Source organism: Bos mutus, chromosome 5 (assembly GCF_027580195.1).
Source record: "Bos mutus isolate GX-2022 chromosome 5, NWIPB_WYAK_1.1, whole genome shotgun sequence".
Lineage (NCBI taxonomy): Eukaryota > Metazoa > Chordata > Mammalia > Artiodactyla > Bovidae > Bos > Bos mutus.
The window spans coordinates 112869820-112894871 of NC_091621.1; the positions used below are offsets into that span (position 1 = coordinate 112869820).

The following is a 25052-nucleotide window of genomic DNA, read 5'->3' on the forward strand; positions in this document are numbered from 1 at the left end:
ATGAGCTGGCCACACCTTCTCTGAACCATTATGTTATAACTTCTCACTACCTTCCCCAAAGGGACAAAGTTTTGAGGGCAGTAACTTACGTCTTTTCTACTTCACTGTTCCCCCCGCCCCACCTACCAAAAAAAAAAGAATTAGGAAAGAAAGTTGTTAATCAAGACTGAGAACTAGTCAGAGAGGCAAGCCAGACACTGGGAAAGAAAAATGACTCTGGAATCAAGACAGAAGCAGACCTCTCAGAGGAGAGGTCAATAGGGAACATACCGCAGAGGTCACAGAGAGGTCACTGAGGCAACATATCCTGGAGCCATGGGAGGAGCAGCTGAGGACTGGACCCAGCTGCGGTCAAGAAGTTGCCGAGCAGGTGACCAAGTCAAACTATTCTGGAAGGCTGACTGGGAAAGAAAGCCATCCCTGCCCTGAGAGAAGAGTTAGGGAAGCTTGGCTAGAGGGGGGCCTTTCTCCTTCATTGGGAAAGACTTGAGTCTACCTATATACTGAGGAGGAAAAGCCAATGTCAAGAAGAGGTTAAAGACAGAAGACAAAGGGCAGTTCCCTGGTGGCCTAGTGGTTAGGATTTGGGGCTTTCACAGGCATGGCCCGGGTTTAATGCCTGGTTAGAAAATGGAGATCCTGCAAGCTGTGTGGCATGGCCAAAAAATAAACAGAAACTGCTGGATCTGTTCAGCCTCACTATGCTCCCTGGAGCAGTGAGGAGGAGGGGACAGATACGGGTGCAGGTGACTGAGTGTGGTCGGGCGGAAAGTGAGGCTGCCAGAGGAGAGGGGCCTGTGGGCCAAAGGAGAGCAGGGAAGGCAGGGCCCGGGCCTGGAGGGGGGGCTGGGACCGGGAGTCTACCACCGAAGGGTAAAACTTCCATGTGGTGTCTGAGGACACCATGATTTATCTCCTGTGAATTCATCTTGCAATGACCTTTCTAGGCAGTGGTTCTCAGCTGGAGGGTGGGGAGGGTGGGGTTTGCCTAAGCCCCCAGGAGAACTCTGGTGTGTCTGGGTGACAGCATTGCTGACTGTCACCACTTGGGGGTGGGGGTGGGGGCTACTGGTATCCGGCGAGCAGAGGCCAGGGATGCTGGACACGTCCTTTGTGCACCAGACAGTCTGTACGACAAAGAACTGGCCAGCCCTCACCGTGGATACGGCCATGGTCCAGAGGCCCTGATCCAGGACCAAGGTGGGGGACAGGGGTAAGCCACAGGGCGAGCTGCTGCCAGCAAGGGGCACAAACCAGCAGGGCCACATGCGGCAGTGCAGCGACTCCTAGAGTGAAGCCAAGGGGGTGCTGTTTAGAGAGGGACAGGGCGGCCAGAAGCTGACACACAGCACTTAGTAAACGGAGAAGTCAGGGAGTTGTGGAGGCGACACTGGAGCAAAGTCAGGCGTGAGAGGGAGAAAGAACCAGAGGCACAAGAAGGCTGAGAGGAAGAGACACAGCAGTCTGGGGCATCGTGGTCCAGTGAGGCCCTCGGGAGGAGGGCAGCTCGGCAAGGTGGGAGGGACCTACAGAGAACACAGACGCGTGTGCTCAGACGCCAGCTGGCACTCGCGGGTGTCCCCAGCACTGGACGGGCTTGCTCAGACTCCAGGACGGCCGCACCGGGTCCTCCTTACCTGCCCCTCGCACGCTTCCCTGTACAGCTCCAGCTTCTTCAGCAAGTCCTCGTTCTCTGCCTCACACTCAGACATCTTCTTCTGATAATACTCCAGAAGCTCCTGAGACGGACAGAGGACAGCCAAGCGATCCTCCACCGAAGGCAGGGGAGTCGACTGTACAGAATCGGAGAAGGACACACCCTTCCACCTGGTGGGGCTGCTAAAGCTGCTGGCAGCCTCATGCTTGTGGACAGCTGCAGGCCTGTGTGAGACGGAGAAGGACACATTCATAAAACTGTCTAAACGTCTATGAGATGTTACAATTCCTCAAATTAAAAATAAGGCTTATGTTCTTAAAGTGCTCATAATGAAGGTGCTCACAAACCTGAGAGTTTAATGTTACGGGTTTGTGAATAATCAATCTTATGAACTGCTCTCCAGGTATTAAAGGCTTAAAGCTGGATTCAAAATACAAGTTAGACAATAAAAAAAGTTCATTTAAAAGAAAAAAAGGAATATCAACTAAGTAAGGCCAGAGAGTGACAGTCAGAAAATTTGATACTATTAAGAATACAGTAACAGGAACACTTATATGCTGTTGGTGGAGTGTAATTCGATTAACCTACAGAAAGTAAATTGGTTAAATCTAGTAAATTGCAATTCTCTTGTCTACACATACATATAATGTGACATACACAAAAATGTTCATAGAAACATTATTTGTAATAACAAAACAGTAAACTTTCCAAATTTTTGTTCAACGGGATAATGGATAAACTGTGGTGTATTCAGACAATGGAATATTTTCAAAGTTACAGAAAACATGAATTAGAGATACCTGTATGACTGAGTGAATCATCTGAACAATATTAAATGGGAAAATGCACGCAGATGCATATACAGAAGATATTACCGTTCATTTATAATCAGAACTTGAAAAATGAAAGTTTACTTTAAGGGACAGACATATAAGTGGATCAAGATTCAGGATTAGAAAACAGAGCCTTGGGACGTCCCTGGTGATCCTGTGGCTGAAAGTCCAAGCTCCAAATCAAAGGGCATGAGTTTGATCCCTGGTCAGGGAACTAGATCCCACACACAGCAACTGAGACTTTGCATGTCACAACTAAGACCCAGTGCACCCAAATAAATAAATATTTTTTAAAAACTAAAAAAAATAAAGCCTCATCAATAATCACACAACCAATCAGAGATCAACATCTAGCATCAGAGACTTGAATTACACAGACCAAAACCAGCCAAGTGCAAAGGCTAGATCAGAGGGTTTTTTTGGTTTGTTTGCTTTTAGCAAACGAGACAATGAAAGTTATAGAAAACAAATGATGCAGAAGCAGAGAAATTCTCATGTGAGAATTAATTCACTTTAGCTAACTGCCTGCAGTTTACAACAACAAAATAGACCACAGAGCAGAGAAACTTTATACCAGAGTTTAAACAAGCCCAGAGTTGTAGTTAATGAAGGTTATGGGCAGCACTTTTAATAGATGAGCATGACGAAAAAAATACTTTATAAATCATTAAAAGCTCATGACAGAAATACTACTGAGTTTCGTGTTTTAAAAAGGTGTTGCCTTCTGATACCTCTGGGAAATAGGTTAATGGATAACCTAACTAAAAGGTATTTCTGAAGTTCTACAAACAGGAGTGTGTTGATGACAAGGAGGGTGATGAAGAGGAGGTGTCATGCAGGCTGACTGAGAGCCAGAGTCCAGTCTCCTGTTTTTGTCTGTTGGTTGTTTCCCCTATAATCGAGGCTCACTCAAACTGCCTGGATTCTGGTATTAACATTTACTATGTCCTAGTTTTTAATCTAAATTCCGCATAACAAGAATAGAGAAGTGAGGGCTAACATAGTTCAAATCCAGAGTTGGGAAATTCTCTTCCAAAACCCTTCTAGTTCCTAAGCCAGTGGGCACTCAGGTGCCAGAAGTCTAGGCTCTTTATTTCAACAACTCAAAAATAAGCAAATGTCTTACTTTCTGCAGACAGGGGACTGCGTCGGGGTAAAGTTCATGCTGTCCTTTCACACCTGTCGAATACACAAAAGATCCAGAACGAGGGGTCAGGAACAGGAAAAACAGGATAGGATGCGCAGACCGGTCCACCCAGCATCATCAGAATGTGCCGTTTTAGAATGCAGTATTATTTGGGCAGCTCCAGATCACGGGATTTTATTCAGACATTCTTTTTTTTTTTTTCAGACATTCTTCCTCATCATTGTTTTTAAATACAATCAGACTGACATTTAACATTTCAATGGCAAGCACACAAAAGAAAAGCCCTCATATGAAAGTTTTCTGCAATGAATTTACATGCAAAACAAATTGACAATTCTTTCCGTGAAATAATAGCAGAGGGAGATACAGAAAACTTTCTAATAACCAAGAGAAATTAAGTGGAAATTCAGGCCAAGGACTCAACATGCTAAATTTAAGTTAAATACAAAGGCACTGATGTTATCTGTATTTGGTGTGCTGCATCTATTGTTTTATCTTTAAAAAGCTCGTGCACAATTTCCATTTCAATTGATAATACAGATCACATTTCTTACTTTAATTGGATAATTACAATATTGGGATGGTTTCTGCCATACATCAACATGAATCGGCCATAGGTCTACATGTGTCCCCCCAATCCTGAACCCCCCTCTCACCTCCCTCCCTACCCCATCCCTCTAGGTTGTCCCAGAGCACTGGCTTTGGGTGCCCTGCTTCACACATGGAACTCACACAGGTCATCTATTTTACATATGGCAATATATATGTCTCAATTATTCTCTCAAATCATCCCATCCTCCCCTTCTCCCACGGAGCCCAAAAGTCTGTTCTTTATGTCTGTGGCTCCTTTGCTGTCCTGCATGTAGGACTGTCGGTACCATCTTTCTACACAGATCAATCTTGTCACAGAAATTTTCAGGAAGATAAACTTCACTGTCAAAGAGGGAATACCATGTTATGTGAAGGAGAGAGAGGGGGAGAAGGGAAGATGCGGAGATGGGGCATGGGAGGGGTTCTTCGTAAACCTGGCTTTGGGGAAAGCTTTCTCTTCAAGCCTGCTGTCACTCCACTGTGACTGTGAGCAGGCGAGAGGTGACCTAACAGTCTATCCCAGTGCTCTTCTGCTTGGTAAATGTCTGCCTACAATCTTCAGTCCCTGGGGAGCAATTCTGTGACAAGGAGTGAAAGCACACACCACTTTGGTTAATTCCAGGTGCCATTTTCCTGCTCACAACCCCGTGTTCTCCCCGCTCCTCCCCCCACCTCCTTGAGCTTTCCTGCACGTGGCCTCCAGGACACCACATGCTCCTCATTTCCCTCTCTCCTCACTGGCCACTGATCTTCAGTCACTTCTAGTTCTCAGCTCATCCTTACTGCCTTGGTGACCTCATGCAGCCTTGTGGCTTTAAATACCAGGAACACACCAGCAGTTCTCAAATGCAGCCTCCAGTCCTGAGCGCCCTCAAAAGACTCATGCACTTCTGCCTGAGCAGGTCTACTCAAGCTTAACATGCCCCACACTGAGCCCCCCAACACAGACCTCCCACCACCAAACCTGCCCTCTCAGGAGGTATGATCCACATTCCAAACAATTCATTCATTTCAACATACAGCTCAATGAGCTTAGTAGAGTCACAGACACATGCAACCATCACCATCAGCAGCTTTAGAACATCTTCAGCACTTCAAGAAGAAACCCAGGTAACCTCCAGATCTCCCCTACATTCCACTCCACTGCAGCCCTAAGCAAGCACCAATCTACTTCCTGTCTCCACAGAGGTTCCTGTTCTGGACTTGCATGCCCGTGGAATCATATGGTATGTAGTCTTTCTGACTGACTTCTTTTATTTCGCCTGATGTTTTTAAGGCTCTTCTATGTTGCAGCACTCCATTCCTGTCTATGTATCTGGATGGCATCTGAAATGCCACTGTCCTCAAATCAGTGAAGAGTAAGTGGAACTTTCTAAGAACTTCTAACAACCTGCAACCTCTCACCTCCCTCTCTTCCTTCCTCCTTCCTGACCTAGTGTACACCTACAAAAAGTTGTCTACACTTATGTCTCATTTAGCTTTATAACCTCACTTCTGCTACTACATCTGCACTGAAGTTGCCCTTCTTCATCAGCAGACATCCACATTCATAAGTCCAACTGTTCTTTTGCTTCCATCCTTCTCCATTCAACAAGTGCTTTGATTGCGTGCCTGACAACGTTAACCTCTTTTAAAATATTGTTTTGTGGTTGAGAGCACAGGCTCTGAAATCAAGCAGACTTGGGTTTGAGCCAAAGTTCTGTCCCCAGTTAGCTGTGTGGCCTTGAGGAAGTTTTTACTTAACCTCTTTAAACTTCAGTTACTCATTAGAAAATGGGGATAATGATAGCATATATGTCACAGGCTGGTGTAAGGATTAAAGGAATAAAAGAGCAGAGCACATGTCCAGCACATTTAAGCACTCAATAAATGCAGACAATTACTATTTTCACTGAAAATTTTATTCCCTTGGTTCAAAAGGTTTTGTGTTCAACTCTCTTTACTACTTCCTCTCTCCATTTCTTTGGGAACATTATTCCCACTTCTTTTTGATGATTACCTGTATCATCTAAAACACGACCTGGCAAAGAATAACTTACAATGACTTCTAGAATGAATAAATGAGATCTTTCAATCTCCTGACTTGAATTTCCAATTATGTAACATATTTTCATCTATATGTGTCCCATTGGAGCTTGAAATGTTTAACTTAAAAAAAGAAAAAATCAGAATGAAACAGCTCACTCCTGGGTCATGAACCCAGAAGTGTGGTCATAACTGACCAATGAAACTCCTTAATATTAAAAAAAAAAAAAATCATTCAAGCCACATATTTTTTAACATCTTAAAGCTAATGCCTCCCAAACCAAATACATCATCTTTGTCACCCAAACATGCTCCTTCTGACTTTACTATTTCAGTTACCAATTCAACATCTTTCAAGTAACCTGGATTTGAAAGTTTAATCATTTCACTACTCCTTCTCTTGACCCTCTTCTGACAACGACAGGTGTTATTTAGGGATCCTCCATGTCTTCTTACCTAACCTACTACAATGACTTAACTGTTCTACTCAACCCCTCACCCGACTAAGTTAAGATTCATCGGTGTTTCTCATAGTCTAATGCTCTAAATCAAACTCTGCCTAAGCCTCACGGCTTTTAAATGTACGGCCCAAACCTACCTCTCCTGCCTTGTTTTCCTCCACTCCCCTAATGTACTCCGGCGTCCATGTCTTTGTTCAGGAGCTTCCCTTCAGCTGGTCCATAGTTCCCTCCACTCATAATCTCAATCAATGAAATCCAATCTGCACACGATAAACTCAAGTGCCACCTCCTCCATCTCTTCCCTGAGTCACTCCATCCAAAACGAACTAGCTGCAGAGGAAGCGCATTTGTCATTCTCTAAGAGGGGACGGAATAGAGTTCTCTGGGGCTCCCACCTCTCCCACGACCGTGTGTTCTACCTGCAGATGGGAGCATCGTCCTGTCTCCTGAAAGAACTTGGCCCTTCCCTTGTTTATAACACAAATTACAGTGTTTCAGCCAGCTTCTACCCATTCCTATGATATCTTTATAAGGTTTACATTTTCCATAGCTTGTCTACTTACAACTAAAATCTGTTTGGCACTTGGACATTTATTACTTTAACCCCACAACTCTGTGAAGGATCTCATCCCTCAACTTCACAAATGAGGAACGTGAGGCTGAGCCCGGCGGGGACGATGAGGGAACCCCAGGAGCTTACATTCCGTACTCCTTTCTCCATTTCGTCCTGTTTTGATCCCCCGGAGACCAGAGCCCCCATCCTCCCGTGCCGCCTATCCTCCCCATAAAGATGCTAACTGTCCGTTACGGCCCGGGCCTCCCGACGAGCCCTCTCAGGCTCCCACCCCTTCCCTCCGCACTGCTCACACAGTTAGTACCCCCGCCCCGGGCACAGTCCCTCTTTTCTTTCCCAGACCCCTTCTCTGACCTCCCACTCCTGGAACCCGGAACTCTACTCACCCTGCCTGGAGCTGCAGACGCCATGAGCCCAACAGAAAAACACTCAAACCGAGGGGCGGCGCGGCGGGCGCGAGCCCGGCCAATCGCCCACTGGCTTACACAGCCTCTGGATTGCGCACCATTAGGAAAGCTGTTCATACAAAGGCCCGCCCCTTCCCGCCCTCCCTCGCGTTCCTTGCCCCGCAGAGGTTACTGGGAAATATAGTTTCACCTCTGCACACAGCACTCCTGGTGAAGGAGGTACCGGGTTGTGGTGTTTGGGGTCAGTCGTGCTAGACCTGGCGCAGTTTAGGTCTCCCAGTTTAGGCTTGTTTTCATGAATGCAGTAAATAATCACAGGATTATTATGAGTTGTGATATACGAATTTATCTCTAAGGAGGTGAAGAGTCTAAGATATTATAGTTTCTCCTTCAATGATCTGGTGGCCTAGAGCCAAGACAGGACTTGCTGGATCAGTTTGTACAGTCAGAAGAATATGTATATGAAAGGGCTTTTTATCAGGTAGCAGGCACTACCTCCTTTTCCTAAGAGGTGTGAGAAACTTCCTTAAATCATATAGTTTGTTCAAAAGCCAATTGTGGTTTCATCTTTGCAGAAGAGCAAGAAGTAGGGGGAAAGGCACTTTAGTCTCAGGGCTACAGCTTTGGGGATGGGCTGGGACGGGGGACCCTTTACTGCAGTGCTTGCACCTTGATAAATGACTCCTCCAGCAACAGAATATAAAGAAACTATAAGGGAATAAAAATAACTGTGCATGCGGGGTTGTGGAAAATCATGAACAGTTAGAAACAAAAAGGCCAAAACCCAACTGCTGCTTGCACACAGAACCATTAATGTGGCAGACAGACCACATAAGCCACCCCTTTGGCCCAGAGGCAAGCCAGGGCACCCGTTAACTTGTTTTCACTCCCTCCTGCTGCAGAATGAGTCCCAATAAAGCCTTGCCTGAATTTCTTGCTGCTGCTGCTGCTAAGTCACTTCAGTCGTGTCCAACTCTGTGCAACCCCACAGAGGGCAGCCCACCCGGCTCCCCCGTTCCCGGGGATTCTCCAGGCAAGAACACCAGAGTGGGTTGCCATTTCCTTCTCCAGTGCATGAAAGTGAAAAGTGAAAGTGAAGTCGCTCAGTTGTGTCCAACTCTTAGTGACCCCATGGACTACAGCCCACCAGGCTCCTCCGTCCATGGGATTTTCCAGGCAAGAGTATTGGAGTGGGGTGTCATTGCTTTCTCCGCCTGAATTTCTTACCTGGCCTCAATTTATATTGATTAGAGTCCAAGGACCCTGGTTGGTAACACTACTGCTAAGGAAAAGCTGGGACTCTTCACTGGTCTGACACATAAGCATGTCTAAAAGGAATTTGCCATCTTCTAGATCTGCTTTTCCACCTCTTTTTTGATTTTCTGTTAGTTACAGTTAAGATTTTCCAGACATCTTAGCTCAGTATTTTTATCTCTCTTTTGGCACCTGGGGCTTCCCAGGTAGCTCAGCTGGTAAAGAATCCACCTGCAATGCAGGAGACCCCAGTTCCATTTCTGGGTGGGGAAGATCTGCTGAAGGGATAGGCTACCCATTCCAGTATTCTTGGGCTTCCCTTGTGGCTCAGCTGGTAAAGAATCTGCCTGCTAATGTGGGAGACCTGGGTTCGATCCCTGGGTTAGGAAGATCCCCTGGAGAAAGGAATACTCCAGTAATATACTCCAGAATACTCCAGAAGGGAAAGGCTACCCATTCCAGTATTCTAGTCTGGAGAATTCCATGGACTGTATAGGCCATGGGGTCACAAAGTTGGACACGACTGAGCGACTTTCACTTTGGCTCCCGCATTAAAAAAAAAAAAATCATGGTGATCTTGTCATACTACTGGCTTTCAAATTTATATCTTACTATTTATTTCCATTCCATGTTGCATTATCTTTAGCTTGGACTATTTCCATAGATTTCTAACTGGCATTTTTGCCTAAAGATTTCCCCCCCACCTTTTACAATCTGTTCTATAAAAGGTTTTTTTTTTTTTTAAGCATACTCTCGACAGGTCATACTGTTACCTACATGAGTTCCTGGACCCTTTAGTCAATAGAAATTGAAAAGGGTCCAGAAGAGAAATTTCAGCAAGGCTTTATTGGGGCTCACTCTCAAAGCCACCCCTGCCCACCCACCCAGTGGGTCCTTTAAATAGAGTGAGGGTAGGGGTGGTTGGGCCAGAGGGGTGGCTTAGGTGGTCCCCCAACTCCTTGGTGGTGCTGTGTCCAGGGATCATGGCAGTTGGGTTTTGGTCTTTATCTTATTCATAATTTGCCCCATCTGCTGCATGCACCAGTAATTTTTAGTCTCTTGTGGTTTCTTCCTCTTCTGTTGCCCAGGAGACTTGTCCAGGTGCAAACACTGCAGAAAAGGGACCCAGGGCCCAGACTGTCTCAGTACTCCTGCTCCTAACTTCTGGTGACTCCCCAGAGTAGAGGATGAAATCCATATAGTAACAGGGCATTTAAACTTTGCCATAATCTGACCCCACCTATCTCTATTACAATAAATAACCATTTTTTCCCTAAATGCAGCATGCACTTTGCAGCTTTGGCTCACACTTAAAAAAAAAAAATCTGAATTCACCCTTTCCATGAACCCTCACCCATAAAATTCTTACCAAGGCCAATGCAAATATCATCTCCTTAATTGGAAGTAACTCCTACCCTTTGATATTGAGGTAGCAAGTTGTCATTATATATAACACAGCTTCTATTCAGATGTCATCAGCCTTGAGCCCTTCTCTGGTCACCCTATCCCCACTTAACACCCTTTCACACTCTCCCTTCACTACTTTTTAAGGCTTATGGCCACTGAGAATAGTGTATTTGCTAGTACTCATGATTTTGTTTCCCTCCACCGTCAGAATGTAAGTGCTCTGTGAGGGGGCATACTTTGCTTTGTTGTTCATTGTCCATAGATTGAGCATTTAGAAGATCGCCCCAAGCAGATGCTCAGTAACTTGCTGAATGCATGAACCCACGTGTAACATTTCTCTCCCCGCCCCGCGCGTGGCCCCTACAGTTAAACAGTGCTCTGCTTCTTACATTCTAGCTATAGGTCAATGCGTTACCATCCATTCAAATGCCCCAGGGTCATTCTCAATCCATCCCTCTCTCGCAAACTCCACATCAGATTGTGCGTAGTGAGGGAGGAGGAGTTAAGGATTATTTCTAGATTTCTGGCTCAGGTCAAATGAGTAGATGAATGAAGTCATCCATGGAAACTGGAAATACTGAAAAAAAAACCCAGTGGGGAACTACGAGTTCATGGTTTACCAGAGTGGAGTTGTCTGGTAGGTAGATAGATATATTGACTTGTAGCCTAGGAGAGGAATCCAGGCTGGAAGTACAGATTTGAGAGTCATAGCTGGTAATTTAGTCCGTGGGGGAAGTTGAGATTGCTCGAGGAGCATGAGAACAAGCCCTGGGAAGTCAGTCTTCCTTCCAATAGAAACAAGAATTGTCCTTTCACGGTTTCTTCTTTAGTCCTTCCTGCGTCACTCTCCACAACTTGCAGGAAGTGGAGATGGACTCTTGCATAGAATGTTTGAAAAGCAGGGCCGGAACAGCTGGCGTAGCTGTTACAGAAAACTGAGAAAGGCTTACGGCGCATGGCTGCCAGAGAGCGATTGCTGTTGAGAAGCTGTGGGGGTTGTCAATGGTTGGAAAAGCAAAGTCAACAGCCATTGTTTCTCTGTGGACGAAAATCAATTCCTGGATGGTGGCGAGGGCCGGCCGGTGAGAGATGTGCTGGGATTGCTGAGCCTGAAACTGTTGCCATGGAGATGGGGCGGATTAAAAGTGGCCGAGTGGGATGAGAAAGGGACAGTAACAATGAAAGGACCAAAAAAAAAAAACAGACGCTGGAAAGCGTAGTTATTTAGAAACAGGCGGACACGGAAGTTGAAACAGGCAGCCGGGCGAAGATAGGCAGCTTGTGTTCCGGTCCGTACGTACACAAAGAAGGGCCCAGCTCAGCTTGCCGGAAGCAGAACCTCTGCCCCCGGCTCATTACGCGTCCTCCGCGCCGGAAGAGCGCCCCGTGAGGCCAGCCGCTCCCCTACCGCCCAGTAGGAGGGGCCGCGGGGCTCTGCCGCCGGGAGTCGTGGACAGCGCGGAACTTCGACACACAGGGAACTCAGAAGCGATCCGAGCTACCGGGAGAGGGAAGGGGAAGGAAGGTCGCTCAGGAGAGCGTCGTTGCGGAGGAATCTTGTTTTCTGGCGGCGGAGGGATTTGGCCGCACGCTGACTTCCGGCGAGCGTCGACCGGAGAGAGGGGAAAAAATTCTGAAGAAAACAATAACAAACGCCAGAGGAAGCGGGGTCGGTCTGCGAGTGTGGAGCGGGTCTCTCCCGAGAAGATGAGCTTCGGCCCCTGTCAGGGGACGTGAGCGCAACCGGCAGGGCCCCAGCCCAGCTCTTCTCCCCCGCCCCGCGGACCCCGGTACCGCCATGGCGGGCGTGGGGCCGGGGGGCTACGCGGCGGAGTTCGTGCCGCCCCCGGAGTGCCCGGTGTTTGAGCCCAGCTGGGAGGAGTTCACAGATCCGCTCAGCTTCATTGGCCGCATCCGGCCCATGGCGGAGAAAACCGGCATCTGCAAAATCCGACCTCCCAAGGTACCGGAGTCCCGACCGCCTCAGCGCGGCCTTCCGGTCCGCTGTGCTTTCATGTTCGCTCGCCCTGGTCTCTCGACACCTGGACGCTGTTTCTCTGTTTCCGTTTTGGTTTCTTTGGGGTTTTAATGTCGGCTGGTCCGAAGGCGAGAGAGGGATGTCCCCGGGGCCCCTCCGCCCAGAACTTGGGAACTGATACTCGCCTTCCCGTCTTGGGTTGTGGGCAAGGGTAACAAAGGCTTTCGGCCTTTCCTTGGCCTGTAAGGTGATGGAAGTGTTGTGACGCGACAGCCCGACCCGCGGGTGTGTGTGTGTATTGTACACTCGTTTCTGTACGATGGGAAAAGCTGTGGTTCCGACGGCTGCTGCTTTCTCCCAGCCCTGTTGACGCTTAATTGATTAAATGTTCGCCGACCTCATCTTAGGCTAAGGTTTCTTTCCTAAGTGGTAATCTGAGCTCTTAAGCTCTTGGGGTGGTGTCACCAAACAAGAACCCCAGACTGATTACTGCTGCAATGAAAAAAGTCTTCCCCGAGGAAGAGAAGGCGCAGCGTTTATTGTAAAAATTCGGAGGTTTAGGAAGAATTGGTCCATAACGGAGGTGGAAGAAAACGTTGAAATCTTAAACGATATAGAGTCGCAACTGTTGGCAGATAGCTGGGTTTTGCCCATAGGTTGGTTACGGTCCTCAGTCCTTCCGGTGAGGAAAGCTGATACTGTGCCTTGTTTTGTGGGGCTCAGTGCCCCAAGAGGTTGAGGATTTGGTCAAGGTCAGAAGGTTTGTTTTTTTTTTTTTTCCCCTCTGCCAGTTAGGTCCAGTGCTTTCCAACTGGTGTTTCTGGTCCACTTGCCTCAGGGGCACCCGAATGTTTGTTAAAATGCAGATCTCTAGGCCCCATTCCCAGTCTAGAACCACTTTCTGGATATGGAAGTTCTAGAATTTGCATTTCTAGCAAGTACTCTCAGTGCTCCTGAATGTCTATGCCCGAGTGCTTCTTAAAGTGATACCTTGCTTTTAGTTTTGTCTCCTAGTAATTAAAATTTTGCCCTTTTGCATGTTGTATTTTAAAAAGCTTCGGCTTTTTCTGCCACAGAAGCATACAGCGCAGTGAATAAAAAGAGGTTAGCTGAGAGGGAGGAGGAGGAGCAGCTAACATAGCACTTACAGATTTTTTTTGTTTAATAGCCTTTGAAGCCCTCCTAAGGTCTCATTTTACAGATGAGGCGAGTCTGGATAAGTTAAATAACTTATCAGATGTGTGATCTTGGGCAAAGTAAATTTTTCTATCTGGATCACTCAGTTTGATTCTAAAACCCAGACAAGCTACTTCTCTTGTGCTCAGTTTGGTTAAGATTGACCATCACTCGCAAGCAAAGGATTAACAACTGCTGTGATGAATGATGGTATGTGTATTGCCATCCTCCCAGAACTTCACTTTTATGAAAAATTTATTTTCACTTAATCCTTTGTTTTTCTTGATTACCTCAAACCCTTAAGCACTGAAGCTTTTCTTGAACCATATGTTCATTTACTCTGTTGTCTTAATGAATTAGAAATTCTATTCAAGGTTCCTCTTGGTTAAAAAAAATTGACTACTTTTTGTTACTTAAAAAAATTGAAATAATATACCTTTGTGTCACGTTATTATTACTGAAAATAAATGTTTACTAGCAGAATTTAATTTCAGTATTGGTGGATTTCTTTAGTTTCCAAGATAATTTAAGATAATTTTTTAAAAACTTCTTTTCACATTTTAAAGTAGATTTAGTATTATTTAGACCAAGTCAAACTTTGGTCTCTAGAACTCTACTTGAAATGTGCTATCTCATTTCAGTTATACCACGTCTCCAATCTGGAAATTGTCCTTGTTTTGTGGGTTTGCTTACTTTTTTTTTCAATTTCCATTTTTTTAAAAAAATTTGGTTGCCCAGAAGCTGGGCTTTGAAGAGAACATTTATGTAACGTAGACTTTAAAGTGCTGTGTCACATTCCACATGAATGAAAAAACACATTGTCCATATTATATAAGTACTTTTAAAACGTTATCTTTTGGTCTTTAATTTTACTCTTTTCATTTATTTCAAATTCTATTTTGTTTTTAATTTGATAAACTTGGATGATTATTCGATGCTGTATTGAGATGAGCTGATTGCATTCCAGTTGAGTAATTGGGAAAAGCGTAATTGTGCAGTATAAATAATGAGAGTGGGAGATTTGAGGAGGAAATAGATAAGATAATTTTAGTATTATAATGTTAGAGGTAAGTAATTGGAGACAGTAATAAATTATCTAAAAAATGTTCTTCTCACTAGTGAAGACTAGTAAGTTGGTGTGTTGTCATCATGATTTGTGGCAACTCATCCCATAAATTAAGAGAATGAATTCCTTGCTGATTAACCAATGTAGTGAAGAATTTTTTTCCCCCCTATTTAGGATTGGCAGCCTCCATTTGCATGTGAAGTCAAAAGCTTCCGTTTTACTCCCAGAGTCCAGCGCCTGAATGAGCTTGAGGTGAGTGATTTCTTCATGTCAGGACTTCAGGTGGAGACCTTTGAGAAACTCATGAACTGAGGCTCAGAGTTAATGTGAATCGTGCCTGAATGGAAGGAAGCTTCTGATTTTTAAAAAAGTTGTTTATAACAGTTAAAGTTTTTTCTACTTAACTGGGATTATGGGGAACTATCTGCTTTCTTCGGTGCTTATTATTCTGCTAAACTTTTTTGTTGTTGTTAGTGTTGGAAGATTCTCTATCCTGTAGTCTTTTGGGAAATATTTTTAAAAATTATTCTATTAAAACCTAGTTTCGGAGGGGTTTTTTTCCCCCCTCTGACAGAACTTTTCTAGGACTCGATTGATTTATTGAGATCTTTCTTTAAATACTCCTGATCTGTCTTAACTTTCCAGTTTGAAATTTGTTTAAATAGTTGTTCCTTTTGCTTGCTAGATTTTCAAAGGATGCTTCAATGTGGATAAAAACTGTTCTAGAATACAAAAGAGAGATCTTAAAGATCGTTAAGGCTTAATGTGTTATGCTGTTTGTTTTTTTCCTATGATGCTCATAAAACATTGATTTTTTTTTTATTTTAATACCTATTGTTTTTCTTAAGTTTCTTATATTAAGATACTTGATGAAGAGTCTTAATGTCAGTGAGGTAGAGAGTTGGTGTCCCTGAAGTGTGCATATTATCTACAGATGAAATGTCAGGCATAGAATGCTTAGAAACAGAATAATTTGATTTGTTAAATTTTCTGATTAGCTTAAAGTTAACTTTTACAAAAAATTGCTTTGTTTAGATAAGAACTTTTCACATAAATTAACTTTTTTGACTTAGTAAAGTTTGCTTCTTTTTTTTTTTTAACTTATAAGGTTTATTTAAGCAGTGATGAAAAGTCTGAATTTCTTTTGAGAGATGAATACCTTTGTTAAGTAAAACTCATTTTTTCAATCATAACTTAGTTCCTATTTTTGACTTTTCTATTTTGTTAATCTTAGGCGATGACCAGAGTGAGATTGGACTTCTTGGATCAACTAGCAAAATTTTGGGAACTTCAGGGATCTACTCTCAAGATCCCTGTGGTGGAGAGAAAAATCCTGGATCTGTATGCTTTGAGCAAGGTGAGGCTTGTAGTTGGTTAAGATACTAGAACAGAGGCTAGAAAATTTGTGAAATTAGAATTTCAGATATACTTGATGGAAAACATTGCTTTCTAGGTGGGATTTGATTGACCATAGAGGAGGGGCTACTGCTTATGAAGTACGTCTTAATTAGCAAATCTCTTGTGATAAGTTAAGTTTGATTGTCCTGGAGTTTATTGGAATTTCATCTTTAAGGTCGCATGGACATCTCTTCCTGCTAACCTTTGATAATGCTTATAAATCTGAGATTTAAAGCTGAAAGGCAGACATTTTTGATTTGTAGTTGTCTTGTAGTTTATAATACTTTTCTTCCTTAAATATCATAGTGAGATTGCTGCTTCTCACCACGTGAACATTTTCTTTTAAATTGAGGCTTGAGGTAAAGTGTGATGCACAAGTCCTAAATGTCCAGCTGGGTTGATCTTTCTAGAAGAGTGTATATATACTCGTGTCAGCACCACCCCGATCAAGACAGCGAGTGTTCACAGCACTCCTTTAGCTCCTTCCTCTCCCTCCCAGTCAGTACTTCTCCCCAAAGGTGACCATTGCTCTGCCCTCTGTCCCTGGGTGAATGTCTCATTAACAGGACATATTACTTTCTAGAAGAGGCACAGGCTGAAAACTGCACAGAAGACCAAGAGTTCTGATATTTTTAGGTTGTTCCGTATGCCCTTTACTTTGGGGAAAAAATCATCTTTGGCTCACAGCTTATGAACATCTCTTGAATTTGTGTTACGTTAGACATGATTTTAACACACTTTGATTCCCACTGTTTTTTAATGGGAAGCAGGTTTTCAGTCTGCTGAGTCTTCATCAGTGTGATTGTTTCCTGTTTTGATTAAGTCACTTTGTCTTTCTCACTGGTTATTATTTTTGATCGTAAAAAGTGTTACTTGGAATGTCTATAATTCAGTGGAATTTTACATAAACAATTACAGTTTATAATCAGTGCAGCAAGGAACATTCTAGTCATTTTTAAAAGAGATTTTTGTTAAAGTAATACTTTTTAAAAATGCTTAGAGTAAAAACTAACATTCTCACTTTTCCATCTCTCCACTCCTGTTAGCGCTCCTTAGAGCTGACCACTTTCAGTTCTTTTAGCTGTTTCTGATTTTGATCTCCATATTTCCAAATAACGTGATCATGCTGTTTCTTTATTATTTTAGTTTTGAATATGCATACTGATTTTTTACTATTAGAGATGGGCAGTGGGTATAAAAATTAAATCCTTATGTACTTCAAGTGCCCTAAATTTTTTTTTTTTTTAATTATTGCTGTGACTGCATAAATTTACTTCTGCTTGTGCTTAATAGCATGCTATGATTGTTTCCTTGAACCAGTTTTTATTTTCCTTGGAGTTAATGGTCCTGTTGCCTTTTTTTATTTTGTAAGTTTTCTCTTTGAGTATCAAAGATTTATTTTCCTATCTTTCCAGAAGTATAAAATCTCTCAGTATGGTTTTATCCAGCAAAAAACCTGTCAGTTTTATTTCCTTCTTGGAGTTACTCCTCTAGAGTTCTCTTTGCTACTCCAATCCAGACTGGTGGTTTTTTTTTTAAGGTCTGCGGTCAGCTTAGAACTTTCACTGTCATCATTCTGGGAATTCCATTTGCCTTTCTCCTTGTTCTAAGTCTTCCTTTTACTGGGTTTATTCCTATTTGGTGAAACATTTCTTCTGCTAGTTTTCTGCTAGTTTGATGGCAAGAAAGTAAACAAAATGTAAATTTTTTGCTTGTCTAGAAATGTTCTACTCTTAAACTTCATTGGTAGTTTGGTGGGTTTAGCAGTCTAAATTGTCAATCGTTTTACTTCAAAATTTTATTTTGAAAGCTGTACTCCATAATCTAGCTTCTAGTGTTGTTATTGAGAAGAATGATGCCATGTTAATTCTTGTTCCTTTGTATGTGACTTTTTCTAAGATACAAGGTCTGATCTTTATTCTCAGTACTTTGAGAATTCAGTGATATGCACTGGTACGTGTTAATTTTCATTGCATATATTTATTGCACTTGATAATCTTTCTAATCTGAACTCCCATCCTTGAGTTTTTGTAACTTTTCTTGTGTTTAATTCTTCGCTAATTTCTTCCACTTATCTTTTTTCTCTTTTTAAACTGCCATTATTTGGATATGAGACTGTTAGACTGATTGTCTAGTTTACTTATCTGTTTCTTTCCTAGGTTCGAGTCCCTTCTTTCAGACTCTGCTGAGAGTAGATCTCTAGTCTTCTGCTGGGATTGAAGAGGGATGGCTGCCTGGCTGTGCTGACTGGGGGAGGCCTGACTGCTTTTATATAGGCTTTTAGTCAACACTGTTCTTTTTAATTTTAAAGATACTGATGCTTCCATTTCTTAAGCCTTTCCAGGTTCTATGTTGCTGCTCTTTGGCTCTCTTCTATTGCTTGGGGCTTTTTTGTTTGTTGTTTCTGCTTGCTAGAGTGTCACTCAGACATCTCCTTTTCCCTCGGTCTTCTTGCCCTCTTGGGAGCATGCTTTTTTGTCCCTCAACTTTTTAGTGAAGCTTTGAGAGGGAGCTTTTAAGTTGAATACTGCTGCTGCTTTTTGTCTGTTAAAATTGTCCCCTGCTAACTGGACTTTGTTTTTCATTGGACTGAAATTTTGGCCTTGATTGACATTACTCTTTTGTTAAGTTTTATTAAAGGTTTGTTTTCTTTGTGTTCAATTTAAGTGCTTGCCATGTATCTCTCTTTAGGGCATGGGGTCATGTGATGTTTTCTAATGACAGTGGTGTGATACCTTGCATGGCAAATGTTTGGAGTAAATGAAATTATGCATGATAATCTCTGAATCTCTCAACTGTCGAAATGCAAGTATTAGGTTTTGTGTGCTTTTAAGTATTAGGCCTGCTTAGATTGTTGGAGTATTGCGAACATGAAGCCAGAGTCGTGGCTTTGATTTCTTTGTGAGTCAGTTCTGTCTTACTCTTGTCAACACCCTGATCATGCTGCTGTCAGAAGTCGGCAGACCTGGGTGAGAAGCATGACTGGATCCATGGAGCTCTATCGTTATTGATGGAAATTTAGCTGGAAGTGCTTAGAATACAGAGCAGATTGTTATGCAATGGTGGTAATTGTGTTGGGGAACACACGTTATTGAGAAGGCTTCTGTTTGCTCTCTGTACTGCTTCTCCCACTTGCTTTAGCCTCACTGGTTTCGTTCTTGTTTCTCAGTGTGCAGGCTTCTCCCGTGGGCCTTGACTCTGGCTGTTTCTAGTGTATCAGCTTGGGTCACTGCTTTCCCCTCCTTCAGGTCTTTGCTCACCTCTTGCCTTCATGATGAGGCGTTTGTGACTGTTTAATGCTTCAATTCACCCTCATTCTCCTACTGGGGAGGCTTTTAAACTACTCTAAGGTTTTTTCCACAGGCTTTGTCATTTCAAAATTGACATTTAGTCTCCCACTAGGATATAAGCTTCAGCAGGGCAGAGGTCTTTATTTTATTCACAGCTGTAGCTCCAGCACCTGCAACAGAGCTGACAGTGTAAAGACCCTGGGAGCTGTGAATAAAAGACCTTCTCATCACCCATTTGCTTCCAGACAGCCCTCTGGCCACACCACCCTTAGTGTGTCTTCCTCTACACTACAGAATTTGAGAAATCAAAGTTTTTTCTCTACTTAATTTTTCCCTGGTTGACTCCTATTAACATACAGAACTTCTCTGAGGGTATGATTTTAAAAAAAGCTAAAGAATTGGAGATGGGTTTTACTCTTGTGGACATGAACTTCTTCATTTCTTCCATACTTTCAGATACTTCACTAGAGAAGCATTTTGCCTGGCCTGTGGTTTCATCTTTGCTGTAATAAAGGGCTAAGCACGAGAGCAGAAAATGCATCCTTACTTATAGTCTGTATACCTCTCCTCCATCCCCAATTTGCCACCTCACACAGACATTTGTAATACAGCTCTTACTTTATCCTGGTGCTTTTCATGTTTTATTTCATTTGGCTTCACAGCAGCCTCATAATGAAGTAGAGGTACTGCTATTATTACTATTTTAATAATAGGTATCCGAGATGCAAATTATGTAACTTACCCAAGGTCATACAGCTGTTAGCAGAGCTGAGGTGTGAACTCGGGCAGTCTGGCTCCAGAGTCCATGCTCTTAGTCTTTGGAAAAAAATGGTAAAATGCACATGATTGACTATTTATAAGTGTACAATTTTATGGCATTATGTATTTTCAAAGTGTTGTACAGCCCATTGCTACTATCCATTTCCAGAACTTTCCCCACCCTTTTGCACCTGGTGAAACCTCTTTCTACAAATTTGCTTCTGTAGGGTTATCTCATTTAAATGGGATCACACAATATTCATCTTCTTGTGTTTGTATAGTGTTTTCAGAGTTCATCCATGTTGTCACATGTATCAGAGTTTCATTAATTTTTACGGCTGAATAATATTCCATGCATGTCTTTACCACATTTTGTTTGTCTGCTCAACTCTTGATGGGTATTTGGGTTGTTTCTACGTACTGTCTGTGTGTGAGTGATGCTCCTGTGAACACTGGTATGCGAGTACTGTTTCTTTTGGGTATACTGCTAGATATGTGTAATTGCTGGATCCTATGGTAATTGTTTTTCTCTTTTAGCTGTTTGGTGTCGTAGAGTACGATAGTGTACACTCAAAGAGGAAAATTTTTTCAATTCAGATACCTTCATCACAGCCTTCTTTATTCTTTCATCAATGAAACTGAAAACTGCGTACATTTTAGAAGTGTGAGCGATGTACAATATCAGCTTCTGGAAGATGGAGGCCTTGGTACAGGTCTGTTCTGTACTGCTCCTGGTTTGATGTGAAAGTCACTCATTTGTGTCTGACTCTTTGTGACCCTGTGGACTATACAGTCCATGGAATTCTCCAGGCCAGAATGTTGGGATGTGTAGCCATTCCCTTCTCCAGGGGATCTTCCCAATCCAGGGATTAAAGCCAGGTCTCCCACGTCAGGCGGATTCTTTACCTGCTGAGCTGCCATGGAAACCCTCATTTGATATGAGCATTCAGCAAAAATTGGCCAGTTTCTCCCATCACTTCCTACCTTAATACCTATGCTGTGCTATAGCTACTGCAGTTGAACTTTCTTTATCATTTCTTTATAATCTTTCTTGTAAAACTTCTCTCTTTTTTAAAAATGATGGCCTCTTTTTGAAAATATCATCTGAATCCACTGTTCGCTTGACAGTTTTTAAAAATTCTCTTAAGTTGCTTTATTTTCTAGTATCAGTATTAATGTTCATTTTGTATTATGTAATATTCTTATGACTATACTTGGTCTGTTCTTAACTTTTATTTGTACTTTGAATTCCCTGTGGATATAGAGTACATACATGTGTTTAGAATTCCCATGGTGCATTATGTGAAATGTATAAATTCATTGAATGTTTTTGAATGCTTGGTTCATTGAAGGTAGGCACAATAACAAACAATAGTGTTTAAAACTTCCAAAATCATTGTCTCTCTTTCATATTTTAAATATCAGTGAGTTTCAACTTTGTCACATGTTTCTTGAAAGCAAATCTAAAATCGAGGCCCAAAATACTTTTTCCATTTAGCACACAAGATGTCGAGTCAAAATACATGAATCTTCCTCTTTCCCTAAATAATTTTTACTTTCTTTTCAGATTGTCGCCAGCAAAGGTGGTTTTGAAATGGTCACCAAAGAGAAGAAATGGTCTAAAGTGGGTAGCCGCTTGGGATATCTGCCAGGAAAAGGAACTGGATCCCTTTTGAAGTCACATTATGAAAGAATTCTCTACCCCTATGAGCTTTTCCAGTCAGGGGTCAGCCTTATGGTGAGATGCTTCACTTTTCTTAGGCGTGAATAAATCCAGTGTCTGCCAGATATAGAAACACACTTCAGACTGTTTATTCTAACAGGTTAGCTAGCAGTTGGTGTGGTTTCTCCAGGTGCCAAAATTTGGGGGAGCAAGTTTAAAAAATCACAACTGTTTTTGATGGTTTACAAGGTAAAGGCTAATGGGAGTGAAGAATGTCTTCTTACTTACATAAGATGTTTACACTTATGCAAGGCTTAAGCTTTTAAAAAAAATTTCTCCACTTGGATTCGCGTTTTTTTTGTTTTAACGGCTTGATTGAGGTAGAATTTACATACTACAGAATTCACCCATTGTAGGTACACAGTCAGTAAGCTGTGATAAATTATAAATTTATGCAGTTGTCATCACCATCCAGTTTTAGGACACTTCCATTAGCCCAGAAGATTTATTTGTGTTTGTTTATAGTTGGTTCTTGCTTCTACCCTCAAACCTGGACAACTCCTAATCTGCTTTCTGATTCTGTAGTTTTACCTTTTCTAGAAATTTCACATAGATGCACTCATACAGTGTGATTTTGTGTATGGTTTCTTTCACTGAGCCTAATGATTCTTAAGGTTTATCTGTATTTTAGTATCAGTACTTCATTCATTTTTATGGCTGAATAATATTCTGTTGTATGGTTATACCACATTTGTTTATTCATTTATCAGTTGATGGACATTTCGATGTTTCCAGTTTATGGCTATTATGAATAATGCTATGAATATTCATGTACTAGTCTTTGTGTGGACATATGTTTTCATTTCTCTTGGGTAGATACCTAGGAGTGGAATTGCTGGGTTATACGGTAAGTTTGTGTTTAACTTTTTAAGAAACTGCCAAACTGTTTTCCAAAGTGGCTGAACCATCTTGCATTCCCACCAGTAATGTAGAGGCTTCCAGTTTCTCCACATCTTTGCCAACACTTGGTATTGTCAGTTTTTTTGCTTACAGCCATTCTAGTGAGTGTGTAGTGGTATCTCATTGTGGTTTTAATTTTATTTCCCTAATGACTAATGGTGTTGTGCATCTTTTCATGTGCGTATTAGCCATTTGTATATCTTGATGAAGTGTCTGCTCAAATCTTTTTTTTATTGGATTGTTTGCCATCTTATACTTGTTATAAAATTTTGCTAAATATTCTGGATATAAGTCCTTTATCAGATGTATGATTTCATATAAGTATATTCTTCTAGTCTGTGGTTCGGTTTTCTGCCTCTTTTATGGATTGTGCTGTTATCATATCTAAGAAATCTTCTCTTAACCTAAGGCCAGAAGTCTGTTTTCATCTAGAAGTTTTATAGTTTTAGTTTTTATGTTTAGGTCTGTGACCCATTTTGGATTATTTTTTGTGATAGTCTTAGGTAAAGCTAAAAGTTTGTTTTGGGGGCGTCGAGGTATAGGAATATCTGATAGTTCAGCAGCGTTTCTTTAAAAGATGGCCTTTTTCCCATTTACCTTGCCCAGGTGATTTGCCTTACCAAGGTGATTAACCTTGGCACCTTTGTTGAAAATCAGTTGACTATAAATATATAGGTTTATTCCTAGTCCATTTTGTTCTTTGATCTGTATGTTTCATCCTAACAACAATACTGTGCTATCTTGAGTACCATAGCTTTATAGTAAGTTTAGATATTTGGTAGTAGTATAAGTCCTCCAGCTTGGTTCTTTTTTCAAATTTTCCAAAATTTTTGCACTTCCATATAAATTTTAGAATCTACTCCATTTCTATGGCAAAAGCCTGCTAGGATTTTGATAGAGATTGCCTTGAATCTATAGATCAATTTGGCGGGAAAATTGTCATCTGGTTTCATGTGTTAATAGTTTTAGGGATATATTAGAAATTTATTATTTTTCTCCTGATTCTCAAATCTGATTTCTTATCACTGAATCTGCCCTCTTCCTGTGCTCTCAATTCTTTAGGGTGTACAAATGCCTAATTTAGACCTTAAGGAAAAAGTGGAGCCTGAGGTTCTTAGCACTGACATCCAAACTTCGCCAGAACCGGGAACAAGAATGAACATTCTGCCGAAGAGAACAAGACGCGTCAAGTGTCAGGTATCAGTTTCTGTGGGCCATTTTGACAGGACTTTTACCTCATTGACTGTGCAGAACACATGCCTGGTTTGGGGAGGTCATTCACGTACTGTTCTTTAAAGCTTGAAAGACATATTTTTTAATTTACTTTTGAGATGAATATTCAAGGAGGAAATTGTAAAATTTGATTTAGAGAGTTTTTTGTTAATATTAAATAACTTCGACAGAAATGGCAAATTGGAGTGATTCTGGATACTGGGCCAATTTCATAGACATGCTGATGATTTCTAGTACATTTTATTTTCATGGTTACTGTGAGAAGAGTAGGAAGGAGAGATTTTATTTTTCACACATCCTTCCTTTAAAAACCAGAATATAATTTTCTTGTGTCTGAATCATTCCAGTGTAATTTCTATAGTGTTCTTGTGACCTAGAATAATTTTAAAGCCTAATGAAAGCATCAGAAAAAAAATGCCCATAATTTATTTTTGTCTGCTCCTCACCCACTTTCATATTCCCATTTCTTTGTGGTCCTTCAAGTTGCGTTTTGTTTTTGTTTTGGGGGGAATCTTAGTTCCTGGATCAGGGATAAGGCAGCAAGCCGATTTAGAGAGAATTAAAAATTTTGTTTATTTTTAACTGGCTCTTGAAACTTTTCTTATGTAAGAAAGTAAATTAATGCATCACAAAATTATACTAATGTGACTTTTATTTATTTTTTTTAGTCAGAATCTGGAGAAGTGAATAGAAATACGGAACTGAAGAAACTTCGGATTTTTGGGGCTGGGCCTAAGGTTGTGGGCTTGGCAATGGGAGTAAAAGAAAAGGAAGGTAAATCTGTTATTTGGTCACGGAAAGTATTAAGGTGTAGTGGTATGGTTATAACAGATGCAGGTTGTGCTTGAATCGTAGTCTGCTGTGGGGTTTTCTAAGGATTATATTGTAGACTTGCAGCATGATTCCCAGACAAATCACCTTTTTAATGGCAGATAATCTTAAGGTGTAAGAAGCCTTAGTATGTTAAATTTTTATATTATTTTGGGAGAAAATTTCCTCCTCCATTTCCTCCTTCCACTTGACACAGAAATTATTGTTTCTAAAGGCCAATTTATAAGAGAATGGCAAAATTAATGATTCTTACCTGGTGATCTAAAGCTAGCGGTTTTTAATTTTGAAAAGAAATAGAGGAGTCTTTCTGACCTTTAGAATCAGAACATACTAGGGAGAGCT

At 41.8% G+C, this 25052-nt stretch overlaps 2 protein-coding genes across 5 annotated transcripts in view; one reads left to right on the top strand and one right to left on the bottom strand.

The window, feature by feature from the left end:
- Positions 1-7789, bottom strand: part of CCDC77 (coiled-coil domain containing 77) — a 28694-nt gene extending 20905 nt beyond the window's left edge. Inside the window, exons 1-4 of one of the 4 annotated variants that reach the window (XM_070371732.1) lie at positions 7675-7789; positions 6852-7044; positions 3617-3669; positions 1638-1881 (exon numbers count right to left, since the gene is read on the bottom strand). In XM_070371732.1, the coding sequence (XP_070227833.1) occupies positions 1638-1881; positions 3617-3654 (282 nt within the window). In that variant the 5' untranslated portion in view covers positions 3655-3669; positions 6852-7044; positions 7675-7789. Of the gene's footprint in view, positions 1-1637; positions 1882-3616; positions 3670-6851; positions 7045-7674 lie in introns of those variants that run through there. The other 3 variants (XM_005895181.3, XM_070371733.1, XM_070371734.1) reach the window with 3 other exon arrangements.
- Positions 7790-11611: 3822 nt separating this feature from the next.
- KDM5A (lysine demethylase 5A) overlaps positions 11612-25052 on the top strand; it is a 65518-nt gene continuing 52077 nt past the window's right edge. The window contains exons 1-6 of the mRNA XM_005895180.3: positions 11612-12319; positions 14751-14828; positions 15811-15933; positions 21591-21761; positions 23709-23843; positions 24548-24653. Coding sequence (XP_005895242.1) covers positions 12155-12319; positions 14751-14828; positions 15811-15933; positions 21591-21761; positions 23709-23843; positions 24548-24653 — 778 coding nt within the window. The 5' untranslated portion in view covers positions 11612-12154. The remainder of the gene's footprint in view (positions 12320-14750; positions 14829-15810; positions 15934-21590; positions 21762-23708; positions 23844-24547; positions 24654-25052) is intronic.